General features: G+C 42.5%; 2 protein-coding genes across 3 annotated transcripts in view; both read right to left on the bottom strand.

Moving 5' to 3' along the window:
• Positions 1-13,712, bottom strand: part of LIN9 (lin-9 DREAM MuvB core complex component) — a 40,123-nt gene extending 26,411 nt beyond the window's left edge. Inside the window, exons 1-4 of the mRNA XM_054290417.1 lie at positions 13,634-13,712; positions 3,776-3,808; positions 2,619-2,713; positions 67-171 (exon numbers count right to left, since the gene is read on the bottom strand). Coding sequence (XP_054146392.1) covers positions 67-171; positions 2,619-2,713; positions 3,776-3,808; positions 13,634-13,712 — 312 coding nt within the window. The remainder of the gene's footprint in view (positions 1-66; positions 172-2,618; positions 2,714-3,775; positions 3,809-13,633) is intronic.
• A 5,604-nt stretch (positions 13,713-19,316) lies between these two features.
• Positions 19,317-25,534, bottom strand: part of PARP1 (poly(ADP-ribose) polymerase 1) — a 31,960-nt gene continuing 25,742 nt past the window's right edge. For both annotated transcript variants that reach the window (XM_054290415.1, XM_054290416.1), the window contains exons 17-23: positions 25,066-25,194; positions 24,270-24,368; positions 23,583-23,735; positions 23,180-23,307; positions 22,758-22,819; positions 21,564-21,678; positions 19,317-20,155 (exon numbers count right to left, since the gene is read on the bottom strand). In XM_054290415.1, coding sequence (XP_054146390.1) covers positions 20,074-20,155; positions 21,564-21,678; positions 22,758-22,819; positions 23,180-23,307; positions 23,583-23,735; positions 24,270-24,368; positions 25,066-25,194 — 768 coding nt within the window. In that variant the 3' untranslated portion in view covers positions 19,317-20,073. The remainder of the gene's footprint in view (positions 20,156-21,563; positions 21,679-22,757; positions 22,820-23,179; positions 23,308-23,582; positions 23,736-24,269; positions 24,369-25,065; positions 25,195-25,534) is intronic.

Raw genomic sequence — 25,534 nt, 5'->3', positions numbered from 1 at the left:
TCAACTGGAACAGATAGGTTTCTTCCCCTTTTTGTTAAAAATATCTCCATACATGTATGCAGGTACCTGTGGAACCATTGCAACCTTCTGATTTCTTTTGGGGGACCTTGTGTTTATCTGTCTGTCATCATCCTCACTGAAGAGCCGACTCCGTTTTGAATTTCTGAAGGGCTGTAGGGAACAAAATTAAGAATTACAAGCAAGAAATCTGATTTCTCTGTTCATGCACAGAGAAATTTTCACAGTGAGAGAAATGAAATACCTCTTGTCTTATCACCTGTTGGTTTTCAGGCACACAGTAAATAGTGTGCCTCCTAGCACCCATAAATCTAAGGACTGAGAGAAGAAGGAGCTCAAGATTCCAGGCTTTTCCAGTGCTAACTATAACCATTACTACACTGCTGGCCCAGTTTCACAGAAGTATTTAGGGCCTAACTCCCACTTGTTTCCATTAGAGTTAGGTGTCTAAACACTTGTGTATCTTAGCTTGCCTTGGTTATAAGTAGTACATCTGTTAAACAATTTGTTTTGAATTTTGGATTAAAAAAAGGTTTATCCAAACACTGTATTTGGTTTGCATGTTCTCAGCTACACAGAATTTTAGCAAGAATTTTCTAATAAAGTGACATGTGTTTGCTGTTTTTTAAACTCACTGAAAGTATCTGCAGAGCAAAATGCTAGCAAGATTGAGTCTGAAGAAACTACATCTTGAATAAATTATGTGACAATCTCAGAAAAAAGAATTTAGAATCCATGCTAAGTGAAATCTACTTGTGTACTGCTATAGCTCAAAAAGAATTAGAAGGCTGACTGAAAACAAGAAATGATTGCAACTGCAAATGTGTCATGAAAAAAACTCATTTAGTTATTCCTCAATATCTGACCCTATGACAAAAGAGCAACCTGTGACAGGCTGTTAGCACTGAGGGGAAGCAGCTTTTCCTTTTCCTGCCATGAAGGTTCTGTGGCCCTGAGACAAAATAAATCAACACAGTTAAATAAAACTTCATTTACAAGCATTTGTACTTTATAATGACATTTAATGCATTTGTGACTGGTTGACTGCTTGAAAAGAGATATTTTCTGTTAAATTATTCAGTGGTAGCTAAAAATCTGTCTGTCCCATGCCATGTGAACATGGGGCTTTCCCAGGAAATGCTCCTCCCTTACTCTAAATTAGATATATTTTATAAAAAGAACAACACAAGTGTATTTAAGCAACAGAAGTGCTCTGTGTGTGATAAACACCTAACCACATGCAGCACACAGAAGAAAACATTAATTCCTGACAGACAGTACTAACCAGGAAAGGCACACTGGACAGAGGAACTGTATATTTACAAGGTAACCAAATCATCATGAGCCAGACCAAGAAAATTGTTTACAACCCTCAACAGAAAGTGCCAAACTCTACTCCAGAGAACTACCTAAAATGAGAACTGTGTTTCATCACTCTGGACTGCCTGAGAAATAACAGAGTGAAATAACAAGTGTTGCAAAGAGGTATCATCCACAGGGGCTAAATAGGTCAGGCATTTTTGGAAAGACTTTTCAACCAACAGTGAAACATGTCTTCAAAACTTTCAGCATTCAGTAAACTCAAACTATTCCATGACATCTTAGCAACCTGGGTCACTGCCAACATGTCACACTATGCTCTGATCTTTCCCCCAGCTTTCTACAGAACACTGAGCTGCTCTCAAAGTTTGACTCTGTGTTTTTAGCACCCACAGCCACCATACCTAAAGATTGATAAGGTTTTTATACAGATATTAATCAGTCACTTTGGGTCTTTAGCACATGTAATCTTCTAAGTTCCCAGTAAGGCTTGTTTCTGCGAGGTGATGGGCATTCCTGGGAAGCAGCTGAAAACTGTGACACAAACTGCAGGAACTAAAGGTCTCCACAAAGTGCTGGTCTCTGTGTGGAACTGCATTTTGTAGACCTGATGTTCTCTAGCACAAATACATAGCAGCATGTGTGTGTATATGCACCTGTATGAATCCTACCAAAATAAATACCAGGGAGAAGATCACAGGACAAGAAACAAACAGTGAAGCAAAACCAAACTCAAGGCTGAAATGATCAACCCAAACACCAAACATTCCACTGGAAACTGCAGGCTTATTGCATATCCCCACCCCAAGGTTGTTCTTTAATGTAAGACCTCCTATGAAAGTTCTCAGAATGCACAAATTTCTCTGACAGTCCTTTACTTTTATTAAAATCTGCCCCCCAGAAGGCACAATGATAGAAGTGCATTATGATATCTTCCCTTCCTTTATGCTTCAGTTCTCAGCCATAATTAGCAGTGAGATATTTCATGAGATACAAAAATAGTTGATAAGAACTGGTGATTCCTGAGCTCAAGGTGCTAGATACAGTACAAGTACTTCAAAAAACAGAGAGGAAATTATTGTGACCTATCTTGAATGAGGTCAGCAATTTAATGTGTTTGATTATTCATTTTTAAAATATGTTTTCATCTCTTCTGCAAACTGTGCAAAGTGCTTGTGAAGGATTCAGTTTCACCCTTGGACATTACAAAACTATACATCTCAGCCTTTTTTTGTGATCTTTACATTTGACTAATCTTGAAGTTTTTTACTCTTTCTTACCATTTCCACTGCAGAACCAGCATTCTTGCTTTTCCAAATGTGTGTTTTCTGCAGAGAATTGTATTTTTCATTCCAGGAACTGGATAAACTTCCCTCTGTTGTGAAGAAAGTACATCATGAATATATATACATACATACATACATACATACATATGTATTATCAATGTGTATGTTTTAACATAACTACTGTCCAAAACCCAGTATAACATCATCAACTACTAAAATATTTACTTGCAATATCTTTGAATTCAGTAACAAACAGATTTTAGATTTCAGTATTTTTATTACATAATCTTAACATTAATTTCAAAAAACTGAAGGAGATTTTCATTACAAGGAGGAACATAAATAAGTATTTTTTATTTATGATAATATTTAGGTTTTTTGAAGCCTCCTTTGCTGGAATCCACTGTCAGGTTGACAAAAATCAACAGTTGAACTGTGGCTGTAACTAAAACCTGGACAAAGCAAAGCTCTACAAGACACAGACACCTTCTAGTTCTAGAAAATTATTAAGTGAGTGTATGCCAACAAGTAAATAAAATTTTATTGTAACAGATCTGCATTAGTGACAACATCTTCAACAGATCATGACTCCTTCTTTGTGCAACAAAACCCTTATAATACATAAAGAAGCTTTAATTATTGGGCAAACTAGAAGTATTCAAAAATTGTATGAATGTTCATGAAGATAATTCCAAAGAGAAAAATAAAAGCATTTCAAAGAAAAAAATATAAGCAGCAGGTTTTTGATTTAACACACAATTTGCTGACAGAGAACATCATAAAATTGTGAAATGCCTTCCTAATGTAAATTGTGTCACACATCCAGGTCTCACTAAGAATGCTCCTTGTATCTCCTGCTCAAGAGATGAAAGATTACCCCAATCTTCTCATCAAACTTGATGTCTAGGCTGTACTTTTGAAGAAAAAACACATTTCAGGATTTTCACCCAGAAGAGCAGTGTCTAAATACACCACAATATATGTAGTTTCAACTGCCAAGGATTATTATTCTATAGAGCTACAAACACCTACAATAAACCCCACCATATTTCAACAAAAAAGCCTGTGATTTTCTTGAACTCTATGAAGACAGAAAAGAAATACACCTGAAGTTGGATTTGGTACAAGTAAATAACATATTAATTTCTTACCTTTCAAGCTCACAAGTGCTTTTGCTGAAGAACCTGCAATATAGCAAAACGTCCACATAAATCACAAGCTGTTTCAAACCCTACAATCTATACAGAGTCTACTCATTCTTAATTAATTCTCAGGGAGAAAGTGGAATTTAATATTAAAATCTTTCACAGCTGAATGAGCAAACCCAGCACACCTTGCATGGCACTATGTATAGAATTATACATTTATTAACAATAAATCCTGAAAGCATATTCACATTTTGGTTTTTTCCTTTAGTTTCATGCCTACAAAACAACTTTAGATGTTAAACACTGGGGTTTAACTCAGCAAATTCTCAACAGGCTTCATGTCCAAACTACATTCACCCATGGGGCTGCTTGTTTGATGCAGCTGTAAATATATTTTACTACTGATAGGAAAACTAAAGAACATTTATTGGTTTTGGTTTTTTTAATGATTTCTACCAGTTCAAAGTTCTTCAGTGCCCAAGATTTCCAGGAAAGGAGTGGTTCATGCTCAAAAGGAAGGAGAGGGATAGCTAGTTGCCCCCTGGTGGAACCTCTGTTCAGAAAGGCAGCAGATCCACATCTCAAATGCAGACAGGGCTGTTACATTGCTCCAAGAGATCAAACAGTGCAATAAACACATGGAAATTTCACTGCTCCCCTTCCACTGCATCTGCAGAACCTCGGCAATGCTCCTGGCCAGGACAAACACAACTGGGCCTGAGCACAGTGGGCCTTCATGCTCAGAAATGTTCCAAAGTCTCAGAATGAGCTGTCTGAAGCAACTGCATTAGCACAGGGAAGATATTTCTGCATGACAATGCCTCCTCAGGTTCCTGCTTTTCTCTCAAATCAATCTGATCCTTCCAGTTATGTTCCTGTGTGACAATCACTTCTCCCTGTCACTTTCTCTGCTCTCTCCTTCATCTTCTCTTCAAAACTGCTGCTCCAAGAACTGTCTGACTCCAAAGCTCCAGAAATTCCTTGCAGCTGCCATTTATCTAGCTCCTAAGCTCACTAACCTCACAGATACTTGCCTCTAAGAGAATACATTCCAGGGAGTACTACAGAGAATGCAGGTGCAGCAACAGCAAAAAAAAAACCCAAAAAACCTTAACTCCTTATGTTTTCATCATATAATTTTGTTTGCTGCCATTTTACTATGCCATCCGTTAAAAAACAAAATTTCAATACAAAAAAGAAAGGAAAAGGAAATAAAGTTTCTATTTCTTTTCCCCCCCAAAAGCTTAAAAATAGAGTTTAAGATATGAAACAGAATTAGCTTGAACTCACTAGGGGTTTAGAGAGCTTCCACCCCAGTATCTCCCAATTTGTTCAAATCTACAACAGCAACCACATGTGGGATTACATGTCAGAGCCACGGTGACACAGCTGGGCTGCACTGTCACACCTCCTGCACATCCCTTTTCTGATGTGTCACCTTTGTTGGGCTGGAGCCTTTTAAGTGGCTGGTACAGGAACACAATTCTGTGATGATCTGAGCCACAGGGAGTTCAGCTTTTGAAACAAAGCTGTATGTTCAAGGTATCACCTTTTTTTTTTTTTTTTACATTTTATGCTAAAAATCCTACACCACACTGTGCTTGTATAAATGCACAGGTAGTCAGTCTGCTCTCAACCAGGATGAACAGCTCTGAAAGGTAACATTAAGAACAGTAAAGAACTATTGTGTCCCAAATTTACATAAGGGATGGTGGGAAATGTGTGTAAGGGTAAGTACACACAGCTTAAGACCACATCACTGGGGATGGGCACACAGCAGCAGGGCCATCAGGATTGTCCCATGGAGGAGATGCTGCCTTTGCAGAGCAGATCACTCTCCTGAGAGAGCTCAGGCATTTCATCTGAACACACAAGTATTTTCTTCTTTTTCTCGCTGTCTTGTTGATATGAATCAAGTTCAATCAATCCAGGCCAGGGTGTGTATGGACACTGTGAACATGGAACACAAACGCTCAGCAAGAGGCAGCAAAGCTTTAGCTGGGGTGGTGTCAATCTCACAGCTGGAGTGCCTGAGATGCTCTGCTAACCATGGCATGCTTCACCTGTGAGGATGATGATGATGATGGGCCAGCAGAAGGTTACTGTGCCACTTCCTAGCTTTACAAGATTAGCACTCCAAACCAGCATTAGTTGCCAAGGAGTTTTCCACATGGGATAGTTAATCTCCCATAAATGCATGTTAGAAGAGTCCTGCTCATTTGTTTGCACTTGACCTGTAATTAATGTATCCAGGGCATCTTTACTTAGGAATACAAGTGTCCAAATCAAACACTCCTGATCTATGGTAGTTCAAAAGTTAAACTAAACTATTTTACTGTAACAAAGTACAGAAAATGAACATCAACACTTCTGTAGCTTAAAGCTTTAGAATACATGATACTTAAATGACAATGGAGAGGTCCATAAACTTCATTTTACCTCAGACAAAACATGGCTTTTCTTGTCAAGCTCTTCTATATTGATTTTAGGGCTACCTGCAACACCACCAAACTCCAAGGAATATGGAATATCTCCCCACTGCTTCCTTTTAGCTGGGCAGTACTGTCAATACCACCAGGGCCACAAAACCAGGAACCAGGATGATGATCTAAGCAATTTTGTGTTCCAATCAAAACCAACCAACACTAAATACAGATAGAAGCAATTCAAGAACTACAAAACCTGCCAAGTGATGCAGGATAGATTAAGTTTATTCAAAGTATACAAAACTTCATTTACAATAATTATTAGATTTATAATATACTAGCCTCACACTAAATGCCAGTAATCTTGTATACTCCTGTTCTGAATAACAAATATATAATCACAGGCAGTCTTTTTAACCTACATTTTAATTATAGACAGAGATTAAAGGAGAATACACACACACACACTTGAATGTAAATATCTGTTATGACAATGACACAGACTTCATTTCCAGAAACACTTAAAAAACAAATGGGTGGAAAGCAAGAAACAAGGCCTGTGAATCATACAGGTTATTACAACTACAATCTACTTCCAGCTCCTCCAGGTTCAGAGGATCTCAAAGGTGACTTTCTTAATAGTGAGAGTAAAAGAACCCTTAACCCAGGGAGGCAGCACAGGCAGCTCAGCACAGCAGAGGCACTGGCACACAGTAAATTACAGCAAACTGTAAATTACCTCAGCTTTGCCTTGCTATCCTACTGAGTGGTGCTCTGCATATGCTGTTAGTAAATTAATTACCTGAACACAGTGCTCACACTTGAATAAGTCTGTACAATTAGGAAAAGATTCAGCAGAGATCTAGGAGATAAATTTCAAGATCTAAAGACGTGTTATTGTGAGAAAGTTAAGACACTCCAATCTTGTTCTTCCCAAAGAAGGTCAAGATCTGCACTGATCACAAGTATCTATAAAGGAAGATAATTCACATGGGTAAATAGCTCTGCAGCCCTTTTTTTTAATGGAAAGGCATAACTAGACCTATTTGGTGAAAGATTGCATTGGGTAATTTAGATTAGCAATGAATACAAAGTTTAACAGATTTTAGGTAACTATACCCAGAAAAGGCATGTTGACCTCCGTGTAACTCAAAATCTTAAACCAAGTTCAATACATTTTCAAAGAGAGAACTGTGGCTAAAAGGGAAGCTTGAAACTGATGCACAGAAATTCCAAATACAAGTATACCCTGCATGTTTAATGAAGAATCTAAGATGATTATAATGGCCTTTCCTGGCTCTGAAAAAAAAAAAAAAAACCCAATGATTCTGTAAAATATGTGCACCGCAGATGTGCAATAAAAATAACCCTGTTCTAGATTATGAGGTATTAAATAGTATCATAACAGGAAGCTCATCAGCAACTAAGAGTCAGGAATAAGTGTTTTGTAACATTTGAAAGAAATGATTTTCAGCAAGTCCAGATAAAACCAAATTGATAAAAGGGCATCAAGGTTAAAACCAGGCCAGGTGTGCCAAGCCTGGCATGCCAAGGGCATGGATGTTTTCATGTCTGGCTGAGTCCCTGAGTGTGGACAGCTCCTGCAGTCCTGAATTGCTGCTCCCTCTGAGCACACAGCCCCAGGAATCCCTGCTCCAGCCCCAGGAATCCTTCCTCCAGCCCCTCCTGCTGCCAGGGAGGGAGGACACACATAAAAACCTCCTCTATCTGCTCCAGAGGCTGTATGAACTGAACGCTCCAAAAAGTATTTCTGATGAGGAGATAGGCTTTGAGGAGTGGGAAAAAAGTACAAAAGCTTTCACCTTTTTCAAAAGTAAGACAGGTTTAAGTTTAAAACCAAGCAGTTACTGCCTCCCCTCATTTGAAAACACTGTAGCTGAACAAAAAAGGAGGAGTTTGACCACAATTCAATATGGGCAGCTGTGAATGCCCTGATGAATATCCTCAGTACTAACATGGAGTAAAGCAAGTTAAATGTGGCTTCTCAGCTGCTGATTTAAAAATCTCAACATGAACACACACAAGCATATTAGGCTTGTGAAAGTGTTTTCAATTTAATAATAAATTTATAACAGCTGATAATTTTGAAAATAAATGTTACAAGTAACCACAGGGATGTTCTATAGCTACTGATTTCACTAATGTGTGAGCACAAAGGGGCACATCTAAATCAATATGGAAAATTCTAGGATGCAGATCAGCAATTACATTATGCAAAGCCTTTCCTCTCCAGATCATTAGACTATTTTGTCTAAATTTGCACAGGTGAGCAGTTATTTTAACACTGGTGGCATGGCTATGCCTATGTAATTAATCTGCATTGCCAGCACTAAAAATGGTGTGACAGAAGAAACTCCTGGAGAAGAAGAAAAACATGAGCCTTTATTACAGACTGAGTCATGAATCCTCCAAGAGATCATTCATCTACACAAGCACAGCACAAGGTGTTTCAGCACAGGAAGCATCTCAAACAACTGGCCACTGCAAGGAAAGCTTATTCAGAGGAGAACTCTGAAAGTAAAACACACACACAAGAGGGAAAAGTGGCTTTGGGACTTTTTAAAGCTTCCCCCAAACTTTGGGCTCATTGAAGAAGTAAATGAATAAATAAATAAATAAACACTAACTTTTCACTTCAAGATGAGCTAGTATTTTCCTCATGTTATGAGCACACTAATAAATTGACAGATGTATATTTCCAAATCCTGCTTTAACTACTGGATGGAAATAGATTTTCCAGCCATGTGAACCCTCCCACGGGACTTCTGTGGACAATAACCACAAAAACAAAGCCCCTCTTTTTGAAACTGTGTTCTCATAATGGACAATACACTGATACCATGGTAACATACAATTTTAAGGGTAGGCAGCACAAATAATCCCAAAACCTCTTAGTTGTGAGTACTGTAAAGCTAACCTTGAGCCTTCTCCCAAATACTGCAATCTCAGTGATTTCTGCTGGGTTTTTTTGTCTCAAACATCCAGGCCACAGCAGTGGGCTGAAAAGTGGAAGTGCCAGAGGTGTGCCACAACCTCCTGCAGCTGTCTAGGAAAGCAGCAGAGCAGAGGAGCCATGAACCACAGCAAAAGGTCCTGCTGGGGGTAAAGACAGCAATTCCTGCCTGAAGTGCTGCCCTTATGCTGCAGCCTCCCCCATGAGATAAAAACCCATGCAGAAAGATCCTTATCCTGCTTCCCTTCTGCCTAAAACACAAGCCCCTATGAACAGTACCTGTGATGGTGTTCACAGGGGTTTTTGGATGAGGGAAGAGACGAGGATCTGACTCCATGTTCAGAAGGCTGATGTATTATTTTATAATATATATTACATTAAAACTGTACTAAAAGAATAGAAGAAAGGATTTCATGAGAAGGCTGGCTAAGAATAGAATAGCAAAGAATGATAACAAAGGTTTGTGGCTCAGCTCTCTCTGTCTGAGCCAGCTCACTGTGACCATTAATTACAAACATCCAACATGGGCCAATCACAGATGCACCTGTTGCATTTCACAGCAGCAGATAACCATTGTTTACATTTTGTTCCTGAGCCCTCTCAGCTTCTCAGGAGGAAAAATCCTAAGGAAAGGATTTTCCATAAAAGATGTCTGCAACACAGTACCAACTAATACATGGTATTCGGCAAATATGAGTTCAGAATTTGCACTGTAAAAGCTGAACCTGACAGCCACCACCACCCCTGGGTGAGCAGGGTGCCTCTTTCTCTGATTCTCCTGCTGCTGGTTGGAGTTTGTGTGCAGGCAGCAGAGGATTTGCCCCTGATCCCTGATGAGCACCCTCCTGTCAGGAATGTCACCTCCCTGTCCCAGAGCAGGTCCCAGCACCCTCCTCCCTCAGGGCAGCCAAAGGATGCACCAGGAGGTGGCTTTGCCCCAGCTCAGCCTCCAGCAGGACCAGGACAATCTCTGGTCACATCTGCACGTGCTGCCTGTTTCAGCAGAGCCTCACCTCAGCACAAAGTTCATTTCACATCAGAGCCTCCCCTCAGCTTCGCCGCACAAGCCTTAGAACCAGGCAGGCCACAAATCAGACTGCTATTACCAGTAGCAGGAGACAGGGCAGCATTATGTATGCTCCAATACAATCCACTGATTCCCTCTTTTGAGACACAGAGAAAAAGCCATCTGCTCTGCAGCACCAAGGCTGCCCACCATTTACCTCCACTGCAAAGTTACCAGGAGATAAGAAGAAGGAAAAAAAAGGCTTTGACTAAAATTAGTCACTCCTTGGGCACCGACCCAACAGCCTGCAGAAACAATTTTTTTGTCTTCAAAATATAAACTAAATTATTAGTATTTGAAGTATTTCTGCAACTGGGACCTTTAATATTCTGGACTTTTTCAGCTAGAGGATTTGCCACAGAGATTTGTTCCTTCTTCACCTGCATCCCACATTACTGCATGGCTCTCCCCTGGCAGCACAGGAAAGGCCTCAAACTGCAAGAAATGCATGTAAACTTACACACCATTCCAGGCTGTCAGCATGGAGCCTCTCACTGTTTTATATGGACAGAACAGTAACTTCAGCAGATAGAACAAGTGCATATAATGAGAGCCAACTGTGTGCACTACATCCATCTCACTGCTGGGTTAAGGAGCAGTCATGGCCCAGCTGCACTACAGAACCTGCCAGAGGGCAAGCAGGTGCTATCAGAACACTCTGGGACAAATTCCACTTCAATTCCAATCTCAAAGTAAAACTGTGTGGTTCTTACCATACAGCAAAATGTCAGCTTTCCTGCCACCAAGTTTGCTGTGTTTACCTGTAATTATTTTATGTGAAAGCTCAGTTATGGTCTGCTACTTTACTATAAACTATGTTGGAGAAAATTCACAGGGGAGATGCATAAATCTCAAAGTCTCTTAGCAATGAACTATTCTGACTTTTTTTAATACCATAAGAATATTCCAAAACCAGTTTTGCAATGCTTACTGTTATTGTCCTTTATATATTAAGCTGCAGACTGAGAGCTGCATGAAGTCAGTGCTAAATTAGTCAGGACTAAGTTTACATCTTCATTTTAAGTACAGGACTGCAAATGAAAGAACTATGTGTGGCAGTAATTTGAAAACATCCAGATCACCAAAACTGGAGAGAATAGGAATGGAAGCACAAGGCAGCCACTCCTTGAAACTTTCACAGTTCCAGCAGTTCAGCAACGCTACAGAAAACATGAAGTTCCCTGTTTGATGGAAAACACCCCTGACTTGCACCAAACTTAGGTAAATACAAACCTTAAGGTCAAGGCCAGCAGAGCAGAAGTTTGCTGCCTTGACAAACAACCACAGAGTGTCTGCCTCACCTGCCAAGCAGAGACTGTGACACTGACACTGCTGCAAGGATGGCCAGCACAGCCCAATGCTAAGGGAAACTGAGTCACACACTCTACTATGGCATCTGCTACAGGTGAAGTGACAGACCTGTCAAACCTTCCCAGTGTCACTGCAGCCAATATAAAAGTGACAGAGAAGAAAAAGTTATTTTTCATAGTTCACATCAACTTCTTGAAACACACTGCTTTCTCTGGAAAATGGGCAAGGCAAATGGAGGAACAGTGACCTAAACATTGCCCATTCTAGTGAACAGGGAAAGTTCATTTAATAAGCAATAAACCACAGCTAATTATTAATTACAGTCGTACCAGTTGATCCATGACTTGTATTAATCAGTCTCTAAATGCAGCACAGCATCCAAGACTGAGCTGCACCAAGTTGAGAGTGTCAGCTCCCCCCATAATTTATGATGATCCTCCATAAATCTGTTCAGTTAACACAATGACACGGGCCACGTGGGCACATTAACCAATTTTTCCCCTGACAGCTGTTGGAGCTGTAACAAAGACCCACATGGAGCAGCCAGAAGCAAGATTTCCACTCTGAGTCCCCTCTCTCTGAGAATCTTTGGATATGGGAAGAGTTGGTTTCTTGATGAACTTGAGTGGTGCTGAACAAAACAGTGTGACCAAAAGATGTCTGCCCCGCTCTGTGCACATCTATTGAAACCAGTAAATGCCCCAGTTTTAGCTTGGCAGGAATTCACAGTTTGTAACAGGACACACCAAGATGGCATCCAGACACATTCTACATTGAATAATTTCCTCCTCTGTAACACTCAAGTACTTTGTGCATGAATCCACATATACAGCAACACATGTCTGGTTTTTAGCCACACTAAGTTTTTATCAAACCCTTGTGCTCTTTGAAAACAACAACCACACAAATCCTATGGAGATCACAGAATCAATGAGGTTAAAAAAGACATCTGAGACATTCGAGTCCAGCTTTTAACCAAACACCATCATGTCAACCAGACCACAGCACTAACTGGCACATCCAGTCTTTCCTTAAACACCTCCAGGGACAGTGACTCCACCACCTCCTTGGGCAGTCCGTTCCAATGTCCAATCGCCCTTTCAGTGAAGAAATTCCTCCTAACATTTAATCTAAATGGAATCTTGAGATTATGCCCTCTCATGTGCTGCCTGGGAGAAGAGGCCAATCCCCACCGGGCTGCACTCTCCTCTCAGGAGTTGGAGAGGGTGATAAGGGCACTCCTGAGTCTCCTCCAGGCTGAACACCCACAGCCCCCTCAGCTGCTCCTCATCAGACTCATGCCCCAGCCCTTCCCCAGCTCCATTCCCCTTCTCTGGACTCCCTCCAGCACCTCAATGTCCTTCTAGCAGCGAGGGGCCCAGAGCTGGACACAGCACTCGAGGCGCAGATACACAGCACTGTATGCATGAAAACACTCATGTTTACACGCTGCCTTCCTGCACAGCCAGGTTTGTGCTGCTGACACACAGCACAAGGTACCTGAGCTCTCCCCCGGGCATTCATCAGTGCCCCCCAGACACAGCGTGTGCCCGCCCTGACCCCCAGCCCCGCGGAGCTGCTCGCACCGCGCACAGCACGGGCTATGAACACAGCAGCCCTCCTTGCCCCAGCCGGCTCGGGAGCGCCGGGCAGCTCGCCCCTTCCCCGGGCCAGGACGCTCCTTCCCCCGCACTGCCCCGACCCCCGCGGCCAGGGCGGGCTGTCACCGCGCCCCGCCCGCCTCCCTCTTCCCGCCCCGCCCGCCCGGCAGGTGCCGCCCGGGCGGGGCGGGGGGCCCGGCCCCGGCACCCCCGAGGGCAGCGGGGGTCGCACCCCCGGGACGGAGCTCCCCGCCCGCCGCTCGGGCCGGGGCCTCGCCCGGGAGGGGCGGCGGCGGCGGCGGGGGGGTGGGGGGGGCCGGGCCGGCCCGGTTGCCAGGGAGGAGGCTCGGGCTCCGGCCCCGCACAGCGCCCGCGGCGGGAGGGAAGGAGCGAAGAAGGGAGGCGTGCGGGCGGCGGGGCGCGGCGCGGGTGTCCCGCCGGGACGAGGGGGCGGCGGGAGCGGGGGCACCGGTCCCTACTCACTCTCGTCAGGCAGCTGATCCAGCTCCGCCATCTTGAACGAGCCGCGCCGCTTTTTCAAAGGCTGCCTGGCGCGGGGCATTCTGGGGGAGGAGACGGGGCCGGGCGCGCGGCGGGCGCGCGCGCGGGGCGGGGCCTCCGTCAGGGGCCGGGCGGCGGGGCAGGAACGGGCTCGGCCGGGAGCGGAGGGAACAGCGGCGGCCGGAGCCCGGCGGGACCGCAGGGCCGTCGTTAAGGAGTCAAAATGGACATTACACTACTTCCAGCCTAGTTACAATTCCCTGCCACTGGCCGGGGCGCCTTTCACTAGAGAGACCACTCAAAGCCCCCTCCAAACCGGCTTTGAACAGCTCCAGGGCTGGGCTAGTCAGAGCTGCTCTGGGGTAACCTGCTCCAGTGTCTCACCACGCTCCCAATAAAGATTTGGTTCCTAATATCTAACCTAATTTCCCTCTCTTTCAGTTTGTACCCATATCTCCTTGTCCTATCGCTACTAGAGTCCCTCTCCAGCTTCCTTAGAGCTCCCCTTCAGATACTGGAATGTTGCCATGAGGTCTCCACACAAACTTCTCCGGGCCTGAAGGGCCCCAGCTTTCTCAGCCTGTTGTCACAGGGAAGGTGCTCTAGTCCTCTTATCACTGCCATGATAAGTCCTCTGTGCTTGCTCCAACAGTTCCCAGTCATTCTTATGATGTGGGATGAGGGGAATGGGTGACTGGCAGTTCAGGATGGGGGGAAAAGGGGTGAAGGTGTTGGCTGTCACAAAGGGTCACCCCAAAGTAGCTGTAGTAGCTTTGAGTCTAAACAATACATAATATCCATCCTCCTTCACTGAGTAATTATTTTTTGCTCAACTGTGCCTATTTTCCTTGTCACTTTTCAGAGGTGAGGCTCCAGGAGGAGTAAGGGATCCCAACAATCCCGGTGCAGCCAGCCCTGGCCCTGCTGTCACGGTCGGTGGCACTCTGCCCAACAGGCGGCCCAAGGCCTGAAGGTCAAGGTCTCACTTGCTCTCACCCAGTGCCAGGGAAAGCCAACAAACCCCAGAAGTGGGTGGCTGTTGCCTAACAAGCTCCTTGTCTCGGCCTGCCCTTTACCATCTCACCCCTGAAAGCTTTCTTCAAGCAGCAGCAGTGGGGTTTTTTGTGTAGTTTTCTTAGATCTCTGCACCACAGTGAATTCTAAAGCTTCTGCAGCAAGAAACACAAGTATGTAAATACCACCATCAACCACAAGCACCTTAATTGCTCATGGACCAGATTCTCTACATAGGTTTGGCATTGAGTATCTACTGCTATTATACCAACCAAAATCCCTTTTTTAAAGATATAAAACTAATTATGAAAATGTAAACTGAGCCTCAAAATAAATAACCAGTATATCTTAGTCAAGGCTAAGAAGTCTGTCACATGTTATAGATATTGCCAGGAGCACAGTGGTGTAATCCAAAATGGATGCCATGCACGGTTTTATGCAGCTCTTTGAAAGCATCTAGGTGAAAGTAAAGGTCCTACACAATACAGAAAATGTGCTTCTTGGGACATTCTTGGGACATGGAATAGAAGATAATTTGTGTTCTTAATTTGCTAATGAACTCAGATGGCTAGGCCCTCTAGCAGGTTGAGAGGGGCAGGATATAGGTCATGTTATTAAACAATTTTAATATATAAATAAATAAAATAAATGCTGCCCTTGTGCTCAAGGGGAAAAAAGCCAGTTTTTAAGCAGAGAAACAAACTGAGTGAAATGGCTTTAGAAATTCCCCCCAGGGCTTTCTATGTACATTGTAGCAGAGCTAAAAAAAGAAAAAATAAAAAAAAAAAAAAGGAAAAAGAAAATACAAAGACTAACTTGCATTTGTAGCCCCCTTTCCAGGTCATTTTGAAAGGTTGTTTAAACAGCCTTCTTGCTCATTAGCCCCCAAAGGGCCTAAGACACTTCAGTCAGAGCTTTCCATACTGCTCAGCTCCAAAGAAAGCTGCTGCAGTAGACAGCTGCAAAGCACTGTGGGCACAAAACTAAAGAAACTAGTAACAAAACACACCTAAATAATAATCTGTGGCATTCCAAACACCAACCCTCTCAAACATTAAATCCCGCACAATTTTCTCCTTTTAATAAAACACTTCCACCACCCAAAAGGCCTGACACGGACCAGACCTACCAGGCTCAGTTAAACAAGGTGTTAAGGACACCAATATTTCTCTGTATTTCAGCTGTGGTCCCCTTGTTCCAAGGGCTGTATGGCAGTGCTCAGCTAAGACTGGAGACACTGAGACTTCCACATGATCACCAGCGAGGTTTTTACTGCTGTGCTTTGTAAACCTTGTCATCAGGTCTGGCTGTGCTGAAAGCAGCAGTGCCCAGAGCCACCCTATGCTACAGCTTTCCCTGAGCAAGGGCTTTGCAAGGGAGGGGTGAAAAGTGCTCTACAACACAATCACATTTCACAATAGTCCTCAAGAGTGTGAATTTCCACAAGGGAAAAAGGAATCAAACTCGGTGCCTTTCAGGGAGTCTTTGTAGACTGCAACAAAACCAGATTAAAAAGGTGAGAGAGACTTTCCCCCTCTCCAAACATCTCCTGCCAATCACCTCACAAATTACCAGGTGTGAAGGCAGAATTCTGCTCCCAACAGCACAATCATGATTATTCCTTCATTTCATTCCAACAGCTGCACTTGGAAAATATTTAACAGAAGCCATTACCAGTCACTGTGTTGAAAGGGTAACAATCAACACTGTATTATGGTTCCTGGATAAAGAACATTTACATCTTGGCCTTTAATGAGTGCTGCAGTATCTCAGTGTGCTGGTTTTTCATTTGTCCTGGGCTTGCTGTTTCCAAGTCACACAAACATGACCCCGTTTACAAAGCCCCAGCCAGGGCCATTCACACAATGTTTTACAGTGCATCCTTTTACCACACTGCCAAATGTGCAGTTTGCACTTGGGTGACATGGAAATGACACCACTCTTGTGACAGGCAGGGTGGCTGAAAGCACGCCGTGCCCGAGGTGCTGCTGACTCACCTGCTGCCCGGCTGGGGGAGGTCCCTGAGCGCCGGCACCGCTGCCATTCGCTCTCACCAGGGTCACGTTAGGCAACTCTCTGATGGTGTGTGCTGCAGAGAGCACTGCCCTGCTGCAATGACAGTGAGACATGGTGACACCACCTGCTGACCAATGCACTCAGTGCTGTCAGCACAGAGCAGGTAGTGCTGCGTCCAGGGGACAGCTACGCTGTCATTTGCTCATCTCCCCTAGGCAGGGCCTGGCAGCAGGAAGGAAAGCACAGACAGCTGGCAGAAGTGAGAGCTCTTTAGTCACTGAGGCACCTTCTTGTAAAGTCTGAGTCCTGCTGCATTTATCACATACTTTTTAACAAGGGGGTGGGTGGAGGAAGCACCTTTGGGTCATTGGCAAGTCAGTCCTTCTCACCTTGCCTGTCCCTGTATATCTCACTTCTGTAGATGCCCACAACAGGCCCACATGCCACCTTCACACCTGAACAAATTAAAATCATCACAGCATTTCATCTTAGCCAGGACCTACATCTGCATTTCTTCTCACAGGTGCCACTTCATCTCCAAAATGACCATTTTTGGAGAAGCAGCCTGGCATTAATTTTAAAGTGAAAGCACACACAAGCTCTTGTTCAGATGCATGTACTCCACAACAGTGGAAACTATTTTTATGGGCATAAAAGGAGTGTGAGTATCATGGACTAAGTTAGGGGCCCCAACACATACATAAAAGCAATTCAAGCAAAACACTAAGTGGGATATAAATTGGCTGCAATAACATTCAGCAGACAATTATGTCATTATGTCCCCAGAATTCACAGAGTGAGGTCTGTGACAGTCTCCCAGAAAGCAAGCTGAAGCAGAGACTTGAGTAGTTACAAACACTTCAGGCCTCATTTAAGAACAGGAGTACAGTTATTTATGGCATTGACAAAGTTTCATGTGTCCAGAGGCCTTTTTCACATAGAAATTACTTGTTTTGGGGTTTCCCCCCCACTTTGCTCTGATTAGAAACTGAAGGGGAGCAGGGGTAGAATGTCATTGTTTTATTGCTAAAGTACCAGGATGGGCAACTAGTGCTTTAATTTTTTTTTCTCAGACATTTTTTTCCTGCGTGAACTCAGGCAAGTCACAAAGAATTTACACTGACTGCCAATCAGTGAGCCTAGGCTGGCTTCCTTCAATTAACTGCACAGGCTATCTTAATGTCTGTGAACTGTTGTACAACAGAGCCTGCAGCCATGCTAAATAAAGATAAAATAGTTAAATATTTATAAATTGCTGCTTTTGCTAGTTTAACATTTAGATCAGAAGCCATTCCTCAACATGTCTGCCCTGAAAAAAAAAAGCCCAGGATGTCATGGGACCTAATGTCTTGAAAACTCGTTCCTTTCAAGTGCTTTTGACAGAAATGGGACTGCCTGTTCATCCAGCTCTGCTGTGTGCTGGGAGTGCCACAGCAGGGCTTTCAGTGACTGTCACCAGGCTGTCCCTGCCAGCCTGGCCCTGGGGACAGGCTGCTCATCCCCTGGGTCTGCAGGATCTGCTCCGCTCCCACAGGCTGGCAGCAGCAGCAGCAGCACCTGGACTGACATCAGGTTTCACTGCAGGATGGTGACAGGACTCTCCCACAGTCCCCAAAGGGCACCTGCTGCCTCTTCAGCAAGTCCTGCAGCTTTTCCTGCTGTATTTGTGCACTTAGGGACAGCCTGGGATGTACTTCCTTGTGCTGCAATTATAACTGAGCACGAAGTACACAAAGCACTCCTTGTGCTGCTGGGGTTGGAGCAACAGGGAACTTTCAGCTCTGAGGGAGCATCAAAAGGAGCTGCCTTCGATTCCTGGTGCCAAACTGAACTGTAAACTGTTTTTTTAATAGGGGGAAAAATCATCTATCTTATAACTAAATTGAACAAGTTCTCATGTTCTCTTTCAGAGACTGACAAGATCATACTTAAGTGACTTACAAAAGGGATTTTGGGAGCAAAATAATGGTAAGCCACTGGTTAAGCTACTTAAGAGGCAGAAGACAGGCTACTCTCTTCCTCTCAAAATCCATTATCACCAACCTCAATCAATTTTTTCTGTTGAGCAGTCCTCAAACCATACAACTTACCCAGTCCTTCTACATTTCCTTCTCTCTCTGAAAGCAGCTTTATTTTTCATCTGTCACTCTTCATCCTCTTCTCATTCAGGAGTCTTGGGAAGACCTGCACCATTAGCACCCACTTTGGCTTTAACTCCTTTTACAAAAGGCCCTGGGACACAGCAACATTTTAGGAAATAGATCTGGTGTTTCCACATGGGTTACTAAAGACTGAAGCCACAACTGTCAGAATCAGCTTGAACTGTCCCTGTCTTGGGAATTAGCCATCACTTCCCCTAGTGCCTCAGGGAAATCAGCAATTTTTGAAGAGAACGATCTGATGTTACTCTATGGTTAAGTGCTCCCATATTGCCCAATGACTAAAAGTGAGAAGTAACAAACATCATGAAACATTGAAATTATCAGTCTGTATTGCTGTTTTGAGACAGGCATTTCAAGACCACCGACAGAGTAGCAACAGACCTCACTCCAGGCCTTGATGAATGAAGCTTGAGCCCAAAATCAACTTACACCTTTGTTAGGATGTGAGTCTACAACAACCAACTTACATCATGTTGAAGGTAGGTATTTAAAGGAGGTTTATTGGGGCAAATACTAAATTCAAACAGCCACAAGCTTATTTTCCATGTTTACCACACCAACTGTTGACAGATGAAGTCTCAGTGGAAAGTCCAAATTTTAATTTCACCATTGCTTCCTGAAACATGACTACAGATTTCAATATTTGGTATTTGATCCTCGAGAGAGATACCATGTTTAAGAACATTCTACCAAATACATTTAAATTATGACTCAAAACCAAAACAATTTGGAAGTTTTGAAACATAAAACTGTTAGTATGAAATTAGCTTTTATTTTTTTACCTCAAAATAAATGCACATTTATCATTTAGTCAAGTGAAAACTGAAAAAGAGTATTTTAAACAAGGGGGAACCTTAACAGAGCAAGTACCACAAACCTGCTCAAGTTCCTTCTCCTGCTTTTGCCCAGCTCTGTTTGGCTAAGAACACCAGAATAATTTCCTTTTTTCTTTTTTGTCAGTTTGGTCAATTAAAAGAAACACTTAAAGCACCAGAATTAGAAGTGGTATAAAACAAAACCAGGTACTTGTTCTCATCAGAATTCAGGTCCGTGTATTGCCACACTTTTGATATAAAACTTTCACTAACTGTTGTACTAAATAGGATTTAGTAATTTCTTCTGCAGTTTAGCTCTTGATATCTTGGTAAGAGAAGTCAATGCATAAGCATGTCAGAAGTCAAGGCTATAGTGTAACTACAGTATAACTCTAACAGGGCTCCTAAATACTGTTCACCAGAGTGATGTCTTATAGTTGAATTTCAGTTTCAACAGGTACTTCAGATTTACCTGAGCAACATCATACACAATATATCTGGGAAGAAGGTTAAGGAATAATTACAGTAGTTGATATTAATGACACAGAAAAACCTCAAAACACAGTGAACTTTACCTTTGAACTCAAGTTACCATACAGATGCCTGTGTGATTAACCAATTCTAAGAGCTCAAACCACAGAAAATCTGTGGTTAAATCTGACTTTTCCATGAATCTGAAAATGTTTTATACAATAGTTAGGAACAAGCAATTAAGTTCTGTGGAGAATAGTGCAGCAGGAATCCTGAGTGACAGGCAGGTGAACTGTCTTAGATACAGGGCTGTGGCTCCTGAAAATTATTTTTCGTCAGAGTAACACACATCTCTCTTGATATCTAGGCAGAAGAGTCATTTAGCTTAAATGAGAGCTGCAGATTCAGATCCAGCATTTACAACTGTAATTGCAGTTCTATTGCTACCTCCCAGCATAGTCATTAATGCCTTCTTAATTTCCCACTAAAAAACCTAAACTGGAATCACAGACAAGAGCTCTACAATGATTGTCAGTGCTTATTTTTCCAGAGACAGTCCCAGCTCATCTATTTGTTTCACAATGTTTTAGGCCTCAAACTTACCTCTAATCCCAAAGTGTAAAACAAAATAAATACATATCATGTTACCTCAACTAGCTAATATCAACTGACAGATACTGTATTTAAGGAAACTCAAGATAAAACCAGTACTGCCATGAGTTGTGTTGCCCAGACTCCTTGGGGGAAGAAAACAGCTCACCAAGGCCAAAGGCAGTTTCTACAAACCCAAAGTTTGCATTACTGGGTTACCTGCTTCGCTGGCAGTGAAGAGAACCAGCTGGACCTCAGACATCACTTATTTGCATTCTTGTGGATTTAAAGCACTAATTGATTTAAAGGCACTTCTGCCTGGAAGAGACTTTGTGGCTACATCTCTGCTGGGCATTTGGGGCATACCTCAACACTTGCAGAGGTCTGGGGAACACAAAAGATGTGCTGAGAGAGTGCAGGAGCACAGAGCTGGCTCCCCCACCTCCTCCTGGCCAAGCTGGCATACCACAGCACCATGAGGGAGAAACCAGACTGGAGTGATGAGAAACCACAGGCTGCACTCCCCTCCCCTTGTCTGGCACATCTCTGGGCAAAACACTACAGCAGTTTTGCCTGATGACTCCAATAACTTTTGTTCCTGCTGGGGAACAGCTATTGGAAGGTGTATTATTTCCTTTTTTTTGCAGAATGACAATTTAAGTGGAGCAACTGTAAAAATCATCCCCCTTGCAGAAGAGATTGTCTGCAAATACTCCCCAAAGCAGATCTAAACAAAACCAAACCAAACACAGTGAGGCAAAACTCCTAACTGTCCTTAGTGAGGTCAAGCAAATGCAGTGACACTCAAACACTGTGTGCAACCAATGTAGCAGCAAAGGATACTCATTATACAGAAGACAGGTATCATTAATTCCTGTGGAGATCCCATTCCCTAAGGGAACCTCTACACCACCAAGGGTGGTCGTGGCTGTGGGATCAGGAGCAGTTTTGCCCAAGCCTAGAAAGGAAAAACAACATTAGTTACAAATCTGGGAGACAAATACAGACTTTGCACAAAAAGGAAATGATCCAGCCAGCCAAATACTACTTCACATATACTTTCAAATCAAGTGTAGAAGGATCTTCAACAGAACATGAAAAATACTATTTATTCAATTCAGCATCACCATATTTATGGAAGTTGTACTCTGCTACATGAAAAATGAGAATTTTAGACTTTCAACTGTTAATTGTCTAATCTGTATGATCAAAGCTAAACCAGAACAGATTTGTAGCTCTCATATCCTAACTCCATTAATGAAAACATGCACATTGCAGTATTTTCAGACAAGTACAACAAATCAATTCTTATTTTCTGAATTAAAATTTTCAATATAAATCTAATTTGACATCCATAAGAACATGAGTAGTATGTATAGAAAAAGGTGCAAAATCACTTTTTATTCTCTTTTAGGCAACTTATTTTTAAGCCTCCCAAAATGAATAGATTAAGATAAGCCACTCATTACTGAAGATCCTTTTCTTCAGTCTCTCATCTTGGTACAGAAGACAGTCATGATTACCATTTCTTTTGCTTGAGTTAGACAGCTGAGTCTTTTCTCTCATCTTCTTTTTCAATATATAACACTTTTTGCAGATAAAAGTGTAATGAGAGCAGTTGTGAGAGCAGTTGTTCCATCTGAACTTTTATTCCTAGCTTTTCCCTTCTGTCCAAGCTTCTAAGCCACTTTGAAAGCTAAACAATGACTCCTCTAATCTATTCATCTCTCTTCTAAAATACACACTATTGTTATGATGAAAGCAAGTAAGAAGATGGGGAATGTACTTTGTATTTTCTCCAGTGTAACATCAAATAGAAGTTTCCTCCTCAATTTCAGCACCTTCAGTCTTAACACTCAGAGTGTATTAACTGGAATCTTAAAACACCCCGTACACATCCTGATGCAACTAAAGGGCAACATTATGCAACTTCTCAAAGGAAGAACAGCTAAGAAGTGGCTATAGCTCTCTTTGCTAAGCACCACAACCAAGTCTGCCATCAATTACAGATTACCAATGACAACTACTAATGCTTACCTTTGACACTGTGTTTTCCCTTGGGCAACTTTGTGATGTGGGAAGCATTCTTTAGTTCGTACCTGGACAGCACAAAGAACACACAATAGCACTTTACATTCATCTTAAACTATCTTAGTGGAAAAAAACCCACAAATTTTTCAAGCTTTAGTTTATGGTGAGTTAATGTAAAGTTAATCTAAATTCTAGCCTCCTGGAACTCAAACTTTCCTTGTCTTGGTTACTAATTTTAACAATGTTAGCATTTTGTACAGGATTCTGGTAGACGTGAAACAATAACTCTTATTTTAAGAAAAAACAGATCTTGTTTTTGAAGAAAAAGCACATGCTTCTTCTTCACACTGAAAGCTTGCAATCTCAGCACCACCTTCCATGAGGGTGTATTAAGCACATGCGGTAAATACTCTTTGTAAGTTACGTACATATTTCCAAGGGCGACTTCTCCCAGCAGTACCAAACCTATGGGATCGGCTTGAGACGTGTGACAGTAGTTTGCACTCTTGGATACCATGTCTGCAAAATAGATGCCCTTCCCAAACATGTAGCCAGTCTGCAAGAAGGAAATAAATAAATAAATAAAATTGGGGTGATAAAATAACCCAAAAGCAGCACTGAATCCACCTGGCTGGGCTCCCAGGAGAGCACCTCAAGCTCTTGTTGGACACACACGTGCAGCCCGCTCGGGAGACACGATGTTGTCTAAATAGTGGCCACATAGATAACACAGCCCCTCCCCACAGAGAAATTCCCTTCTTTAGGCTGTCCCTGCCTGTGGGAAGCTCTGGGCAGAGGGATGCAGGCAGCCAGAGCAGCTGTTTCACCCACCACAGGAGCTTCAGGCGGGGCTATCCGCAGGCCCTGCGAGAGGATGCCGGCGAAGTTGGTGGTGCGGGAGCCGTGCCACAGCAGCTGGCGGTTGTGGAGCTGCCTGAAGGGCTTGTAACGCTGGCTCTCCCCCTCACGCTCAATCCTGAAGATCTTCAGTTCACAAAAGGATAGGAGGAGAAGAAGAACCAAGCAAATAAAGCATTAACTTCATGCAACTCGTCAGAGGGGAGAAGAAAAAAATGATCCGATCTGCAAAGTACATTGATCAGGATGGGTTTTGGTGTTTGTAATTGGCTGCGTCAGGCCAGCAAAAAAGAGGCAGCAGCAATCATGTAGTACTTGTTATTGATTACTTCTCCACCTCTTCTTCTGCATTTTCATGAGGCCCTATTTTTCTGAAAAAATCATTCAATGAAGTAAGGTTCAATTTCAGATGATTACTCCTCCACCTTCCTTTTGAGGCAAATTAAATTAAAATAAAAACACCAAAGCAAAAACACCTCATTAGATTCATCTCTGCCTAGACTTTTGCTATTCTAATTAAAAGAAAATGTTCTATCAAATCACCCCTGCAACAGAGGAAACTGAGTAAGCTACTCAAAAATAGAAGGCAATTGCAAACAAGCAAAGCAACTTAGGAGAGTCCATCTTCCCAAAGATAAACCCCATTATTGCCCAGCTTACATCCACAACTTTGAGGTCATATGCATTGTGTGTAGCAGCATGAGTGTTTTTCACATATTGTTTGATAATCTTGGCTTCTTCTGAATCTTTGTCAACAACCTGCAAACAGGCAAATGAGAAGTTTCCTCAGCACACAAACTGGCAGCCATCTTATAACATGAAAACATCCACCCTATGCTGCAACTGCACCCTTTAAACCTTCTCAACCATTTAAGTGGAAATACTTTCCTAGCTGGAGAAGATGCACAAATATACAGACAGCCAGAGAATGTCTGAGACAATGCTGGAAATTGAGATGATTTTCAATTCCACACAAAGAAGGGTCAGCCAAGGACTGAATCCAGTCCAGCTTTCAACAGCTCCAAGAAGGGAGCCTCCACACCTCTCTGGGCAACCTTTTCCAGTGTTTGACCACCATCAGAGCAATCAAATTAAAAAAACCAAAACATCAACAACAGAAGCTTTTTCTTTTGTTTAAACACAAATTCCTCTACTTCAGTTTGTGCCCACTGCCTCTTGTCACTGGAAACCACTGAGGAAAGCCTGCCTCTGTCCTCTTTCCTTCTTTCTCCCATCACTTATACCTAGATATTGATACAATATCTCTTGAGCTTTCTTTTCTCCAGGTCAAAACAGCTCAGCTCTTTCTGCATCTCTTTGAACACATGCTCCATTTCCTTAACCCACCTCAGTTCCATAGATCTGTCCAGTTACAGTTTGGGTGATTTATTTTACTCCAAACTAACAGGACATCAGCTTGTATTCACAGCCACTCATTGCCTTTTATTTCCTTTACCTTAATATCTGTTTTAAGTTTTTCATAGTTGATGTCAATTGGGTCTTTATCTCCATCTTCATTTCCACCTCTGAGAAGGCTGTAAGCAACCTCAATATCAAGCAAGTTGTCCAACATCTGCACTTTAGCCTGAAGAATTAAAACTGGTCATGTTATGTTATGTTATTTAGGCCTTTGACATGTTCAGAATAAGTCTGGGATATCCCAAATTAAAAAAGTGCCTCACAATCACTGTTTTGTTTTTAGATGGTGCCACCTAATAACATCACTAATAACTGTTTTGTTATTAGATGGTGACATCTAATAAACAAAACAACACTGTCTTTAATATATATACACACCTAGACATATTAAAATATGTTAAATAACATTTTTATCTTCTAATATCTTATGCATATACCTATTTACACAGACACATGCACATAAACAAACAAGAAGATATCCTGAAGAAAAACAAATTTAGCCTCAT

Source organism: Melozone crissalis, unplaced genomic scaffold, assembly GCF_028551555.1.
Source record: "Melozone crissalis strain CALT ecotype California unplaced genomic scaffold, PUWL_Pcris_2 ptg000081l_1, whole genome shotgun sequence".
NCBI lineage: Eukaryota > Metazoa > Chordata > Aves > Passeriformes > Passerellidae > Melozone > Melozone crissalis.
The sequence above is the reverse complement of the archived record's forward strand: the minus strand, read 5'-3'. Positions and strand labels throughout refer to the sequence as shown.